General features: G+C 30.2%; 1 protein-coding gene across 1 annotated transcript; it reads left to right on the top strand.

The window, feature by feature from the left end:
* Positions 1 to 6,229: 6,229 nt before the first annotated feature.
* On the top strand, positions 6,230 to 7,262 carry LOC142221682 (uncharacterized). The gene is made up of 3 exons (XM_075291447.1): positions 6,230 to 6,387; positions 6,453 to 6,867; positions 6,941 to 7,262. The coding sequence occupies exons 1-3, from the start codon at positions 6,385 to 6,387 to the stop codon at positions 7,054 to 7,056; spliced, it is 534 nt and encodes a 177-aa protein (XP_075147562.1). The 5' UTR covers positions 6,230 to 6,384; the 3' UTR covers positions 7,057 to 7,262.
* Positions 7,263 to 7,557: the final 295 nt, after the last annotated feature.

Here is a 7,557-nt window from a genome sequence, read left to right as displayed (position 1 = left end):
TTTAACTACCAGTTAAGACATTTTTTAAGGAAATTTCCATCGTATTTTGTAGGCCATGAACTAAACGATTGCTACTTAGAATTTGTAAAATTTCCTTCCGAGTAGTTAATTTTCGTTGAAGATACGAAAAATGAACTAAAATTCTGGAAAATTCTTGTAATAAATTATTATAAAAATCTTCTTAAATTTACGAGACACTTTTTTTTCTGTGCACATCTGAATATGTAAATTCAGAAATGTTTAGACTTAAGCATTTTAAATTTTTGAGGTACCTCATTTATGCGCCACCTCCATACCAAAATGAATACAAACACATTTATCCACAACAAAATATGTCTCTCAAGTAGATCACCATTTGCTCTCATTTGATTCTCTCAATGTGTTGATGTCTTTCGTTATCTATCTCCGCCACCATCCTTATCTTTTTTCTCAATTCTCTCTCGGTCTATATGACGCTTCTAAACACATATGTTTATGCGTAATTTCTAAATTATTATATGTTTACATCCAGAGACATTACATTTAAGAATTAGGATGTCTAACATATTAAAGTAACGAATAGACGACATTTATTGTGAAAAACATGAGTACTTAAGTGTTAATAAAGGGTGATTTGTTAGGAGCTTGATAACTTTTTTTAAAAAAAAAACGCATAAAATTTGCAAAATCTCATCGGTTCTTTATTTGAAACGTTAGATTGGTCCATGACATTTACTTTTTGAAGATAATTTCATTTAAATGTTGACCGCGGCTGCGTCTTAGGTGGTCCATTCGGAAAGTCCAATTTTGGGCAACTTTTTCGAGCATTTCGGCCGGAATAGCCCGAATTTCTTCGGAAATGTTGTCTTCCAAAGCTGGAATAGTTGCTGGCTTATTTCTGTAGACTTTAGACTTGACGTAGCCCCACAAAAAATAGTCTAAAGGCGTCAAATCGCATGATCTTGGTGGCCAACTTACCGGTCCATTTCTTGAGATGAATTGTTCTCCGAAGTTTTCCCTCAAAATGGCCATAGAATCGCGAGCTGTGTGGCATGTAGCGCCATCTTGTTGAAACCACATGTCAACCAAGTTCAGTTCTTCCATTTTTGGCAACAAAAAGTTTGTTAGCATCGAACGATAGCGATCGCCATTCACCGTAACGTTGCGTCCAACAGCATCTTTGAAAAAATACGGTCCAATGTTTCCACCAGCGTACAAACCACACCAAACAGTGCATTTTTCGGGATGCATGGGCAGTTCTTGAACGGCTTCTGATTGCTCTTCACTCCAAATGCGGCAATTTTGCTTATTTACGTAGCCATTCAACCACAAATGAGCCTCATCGCTGAACAAAATTTGTCGATAAAAAAGCGGATTTTCTGCCAACTTTTCTAGGGCCCATTCACTGAAAATTCGACGTTGTGGCTCGTTAGTAAGTCTATTCATGATGAAATGTCAAAGCATACTGAGCATCTTTCTCTTTGACACCATGTCTGAAATCCCACGTGATCTGTCAAATACTAATGCATGAAAATCCTAACCTCAAAAGAATCACCCTTTAGAAGCTACACCCTCAAAAAAAATCGCTTCTGTAACATATGCCCCAAACACATTTAGCTTCAAGCATATATATTTTCAGGATTGGTCCAAACAAAATATTGTTTGTATTGTTAAAACATATTATGTTTCACCTAAGGCATACACTGGTAAAAAAATGAAATTTTCTTTCTGTGGATATATTTTTAAGGCGCCAATTGATTACTTTCATTATTTTACTTGCAGCATACTCGCTGGGTCTCTCTTTCTAAACACATATATGTTCATAGGCTTTTTCTAAATTAATATATGTTTGCATCCAAGCATATTATATTTACAAACATTTTATGTCCCAAACATAATATATTCTAACATATGTCCCAAATATATGTCCCAAACATGTTATGCTAGTTTATGAAAATCATATGCTTGCACTCAAAAAAAGTGAACTCCCTATTCCACTAAAGCCAATTTAACTTTATTTTAGTTCATGGAATTATTATGGTTGCACAGAAAAAAAGTGTCTCGTAAATTTAAGCAGATTTTTACAATAATTTATTACAAGAATTTTCCAGAATTTTAGTTCATTTTTCGTATATTGAACGAAAATTAACTACTCGAAAGGAAATTTTACAAATTTTAAGTAGCAATGGTTTAGTTCATGGTCTACAAAATACGATGGAAATTTTCTTAAAAATTTTCTTAACTGGTAGTTAAAAATTCTTTCGTCATACTATAAAACTACTTATGAAATGTAAAATACTTTCTAAATAATAAGTGAAATTTACTATAAATAATTTTTTGTATGAGAAAATATTTATTTACGCAAATTGAACTTGAAATATTTTTAGGTCACATGTAATTAATTCTTTCGTCATACTATAAAACTACTTATGAAATGTAAAATACTTTCTAAATAATAAGTGAAATTTACTATAAATAGTTTTTGTATGAGAAAATATTTATTTACGCAAATTGAACTTGAAATATTTTTAGTTCACATGTAATGAAATTTAGCGAGTGATGGGGATGTTGTGTATATCTGAGCGTGGGGTTGTTTTTATTTTTGTTCTTTCAGTGGTTTGTGTGTGTGTTTGTTATTCGCGAATGGTTTATTTGTTTGCATGAGGCGTTGTTTCCAATGAAGGTACGTGTGTTTTTGTTGGTGTAGGAATGGTTTGGTTTTGCTTGGTTTTGTTTGTCATGCTTCAGTTGTATAGTTAACGTGGGCTGTTGCATCTTTTTAACTGGTATGTAACAAGGGAATATAACATAAAGGTATGGAATATATATTTTTTTTAAACATATGTAGGTGTTTGTTTACTAAACCTTTTAAATGAATGTTATTAATATTTTAGCGATGATGGCGAAGTGATGATCGGTAGCTTAGAAAAAAGTTATTAAGAATGTTCAATATTTAGGAAAAAATGCTGAAATGGAGAGTATATATTGAAATTGTTTTATATATATTGAAGTATATTGAAATTGTTTTATATAATTTAATTTTTATTATTCAATTTTTATATTTCTCCTCAGCGTATAATTTAATAGAGAAGTGGTAAGTTTTCTTTTAAAAATTGACTTTCTTTTCACTACAATATTTACGTTTTTATGGCCTTTTTACAAAATTACAGGGTTTTAATACCTCATTTTAGTATTACTTTAATCAAATATTTTTGGAAACCAATTTAATATTTTTAATGTAAAAAACAAATATTTAATTTCAGAATAACAATTTGGAAACATTTTTATGAATTGGTAAGCTTTCTTTAAAATTCTTTTAACCAGAATATTTAGTTTTTTTTATGCATATTATTATTTCTTTAATTAGATTTTTGGAAACCAATTTAATGTTTTTTATTTAATGTAAAAAATAAATATTTAATTTCAGAGTAACCCAAATGAATTTGGATAACTTTTAATATTTCCCCACAGTGTACAATTTAATAGAGAATTGGTAAGTTTTATATTAAAACTTTGGCTTTCGTTTAACAAGAATATTTATTTTATTATATGCTTTACATCGATAACAACACAGTTTTATGAATTAATATATTACTTAATTCATTATTTCTCTAATTGTTTCAGGTACACACTTTATGAGGTACGTTTATCTAAGAAAAGTTGAATTCCTTACAGCATTTGATAGAATGCCCCAAATATGGTAAGTTACAAGCTAATATAAAGAGCTAACAAATTATATTTTATTACATGTTAATTTTTAACAACTTTCATTATTCCTTCCATTTTTTCAACAAGATATGTGAAAAATATACTTACGATGAATAAAAAATTAAGGATAAGTCAAAATGTCCAAACAGCGAGTTAAAATAAACTACTTTCTTGATCCATGTGGCCGTAATTGTTATTCACAAAAACCATTGTGTTAAGAACTTCCATCATAAGTTTTTATAATAAAATACTTTTGCTTAAAGAAAGTTTACTTTTAATGTATGAAAATTTTCGTAATAGTATAACGGTTTGTTGTTCATTTAATTATTTAATTTCTCTGTACTGTGGAATGTTTGATATAAAAATAGTTTAGTCGTCGACATTTTAAAGATACTGTTAACCAAATTTTATTATCGGGTTTCCCAAAATATAATCAAGTTAACGAAAATTATACTGACTTTTTAACTTGGTAGGGGTATATAAATCTTATGGTTTTGTAAAATTGAACTAAAATGCAATGCCATAGATGAACTAACATTTAAGAGAATTATAAACTAGACAAGTAGAAAAAAATCTTAAGGGCTAGATCATGGTCAATTTTACTACAGTTTAGTTCATTTTGCAATGGAAAAGGGTTCACTTTTTTTTCAGTGTGGAGAAAGTTTCCTTTACTCTACTAATTTTTTGCGTACGTTAGTTAAATGAACTAAAAAAATGGGGAAAAATTATACAAAAATTAAGTATAAAGATTTACTAAATTCGTACTTCTCACAAGATAGTTCATAACTTCTTTAAATTTGTAAATTTAACTACAAATTCGTCCATCATAAACTTCGTATGTCACTAAAGACATTCTTGCAATTTTTAACTCTAACTTTTTCCATCAAACTACAAAATTGTCTTTAACAAGTGAAAAAAATTATGTATGTCTAATAAATTTTCTTAAATTTGTCGAAAAATATTTGCTTATTTTTGTGATATCGGCATGATGCCATCGTTTGTAATACTGTTTAGTTAAAATTTTCAAACATATATTCAAAATTTTCTAAATTTAACCAAAAGTTTTCTTACAGGTGGGTTCACTGTTTTTTCAGTGTGCACTTATTGTTAAAAATTCTGAGTTCCAAACATATAATTTTTACACCCAAACATATCAAAAACAGTATTTTTCGTCCGGGTAGGGAAACAAATGTTTGAATTGAATTTCTTACTGTGAGTAGGTTATGAATATAATACGTTTTTCAAATGCGATAAAAATATGGTGTTTCCCGGCAAGAATTAGTTTTATTATTATGTTTAGCTTTTCCTAACATATCTTGTTTGGACGTTTGTTGTAAGAATTATTTGCTTCCGTGCAAACATTATTTGTAATAAAAAAAATTATTCACCTAAACATATTATGTTGTAACATATTGACATCGATTCCAAACATATTATTGTAGTGTGTTTGAACACAATGTTTTTGGTAACCACACACACTCAAAAAACACTGAACTCTCTATTTCACTAAAGCCAATTTAGCTTTGTTTTAGTTAATGGAATTTTTATGTTTGGATAAAGTTTCCTTTACTCTAAAAATTTTTTGAGTACGATAGTTAAATTAACTAAAAAACGGGAAAAAATTATACACAAATTAAGCATAAAAATTTACTAAATTCGCATTTTTCACAACATAGTTCATTATTTCTTTAAATTTGTAAATTTTACTACAAATGCGTCCATCATGAACTTCGTATGTCACTAAAGACATCCTTGCAATTTTGAACTAAAGACATTCTTTAAACAAATTATTTATGTCTAATAAATTTTCGTGAATTTGTCGAAAAATATTTACTTATTTTTGTAATATCGGCGTGATGCCAGCATTTGTAATATTGTTTAGTTAAAATATTCTGAAAATATTTAACATTTTCTAAAATTAACAAAAAGTTTTCTTCCTATAGGGTTCACTGTTTTTTCAGTGCATATTGTGTTAAAATTGTTTGTCCCAAACATCTTATTTTTGTATTCAAACATATAAAAAACACACTTTTCCTTCCGTGCATTATCAAGCGCGCAAAACTCAAATATAAAAGATAATTATGTTTTACATCGATTCTCCTTTTCGTTGGCTCGGAATCAATACGAAAATCTGAATCTTTGGAATCGCACATCCTCTTTTTTCAGTGTATAGCCGTCAAATAGTCTCCAACAATATTTTTGTTTTTATAAAGACATAAAGAAAGCATCGTTTTTCTGAACTGATATTTTGGAAAAAAGCATTTATTCTTTGAGCGTCTGGAAGCCATATATAAGAATGAATATGACTCACTCGGTTTATTTAGCTAATCTTTTCCACAAGCTTCAATTTTCCCTAATCTATCAGGGACCTGTGTCTTATTTACTACTATGACGTCAAGTCACCAATGAATTGATCTGTTTTCGTTCCACACGTTGTGATTCTCGTATCACCCAAACAAACAACGGTTGAACGAACACTTTTAGCATTTCACTAGCGAACCACAACTATCTCTACTCAGATTTGAGAGACTTTGTAAAGGCATCAACGCAATTGGAAATGTTTCAGTATCGAATAGATCGAGCACGGGTAAACACCAAAATATAGCCACAATCTTATATATTTTTAAAAATAAGTGCATATCTTTGGTGCGGTATTTTTAGAAGAATAATAGCAAAACGAAATAAAAAATAAAAACAATGGTAATTGTGGTTATAGTGAAAATTCTGCGAAGGAAATCAAAAAGATGTTTTGTTTTTAATTTTAGTTGAAATTGTGGATTATTTTGAATTTGTTATTAATTGGAACTCTGGCACAGGATATGCCACCGCCAGAATTGGAGCCACCAGCAACAACTACGACAACAACGCCAGAACCAACTACAATGATTGATCCTACTACAACACCTGAGCCGACAACAACAACTACAGCCGTAGAAACAACAACTTCTTCTGTGCCCACTACAACAGAAATATCTCAACCTCCTACAACTATAGAGCCTGAGATACCTACACCAAAGCCCAATGATAATAATACTCAATCACCACCAACTGAGTCGCCCATTAAACCCCCACCTACCACACCAGGATATCCAGCATATCCAGGATATCCCGATTATAACAATAAAAAATGTTATTTTAAAAAACAATATGGACACGCCCGTTGGCAATGGACTTGTAAAGGTTTGTTTATCCTCTGGAAACAATAACGTCATATAGTAATGCTGGTCTTCCCCTCTTCCCTTTTTGCATATAGGATATCAAATTGTCTATCCTATGGATTGCTACCAATGTTGCCTATATGCGTATGCCCAGTTTGCCGCTTGCTATCGAGTACATTCTTCTAATTGCAATAGTCTGTATTACTACTAGAGAGATGATAGGACATGACGTCAATAAATGATATGTAGGGAACCCTTTTGTATATACATACATACATACAAACATGCAAACGTAGTATATAGACATATAAACCCACATATTTATTACATTTTACAAAAAGTCAATTACCCGAATCCGAATTCGAATCCATTAAATACAATTAACTCATGTTTATCGATTGAATGATTTCCATTGAATTGATCATAGAAATTAATATAAGCGATTATCAACAGCGGAATTCCCCGCTGATAACAGATGCTGTAAATCCGCAAATACCTTGGATTAATATAAATGGCGTAAGTACACTCCAAAAATAGTTGTCTTTTCACAAATGAAATTTTCCTTGTGTAAACAAAACTAAAATTAAAAGCAAATAACAGATAAGCGATAACCAATGCTATACATTCTCATTTGGCGTTATTTGATATTAAATAAGGCCTAATCTTAAATAGTCACCAAATGAAAAAATAATAGTTCCTTTGAAAATGCTTC

The sequence above is a fragment of the Haematobia irritans genome, chromosome 1 (genome assembly GCF_050003625.1).
Source record: "Haematobia irritans isolate KBUSLIRL chromosome 1, ASM5000362v1, whole genome shotgun sequence".
NCBI classification, from domain to species: Eukaryota; Metazoa; Arthropoda; class Insecta; order Diptera; family Muscidae; genus Haematobia; species Haematobia irritans.
This window is presented reverse-complemented; position numbering and strand designations above follow the sequence as displayed.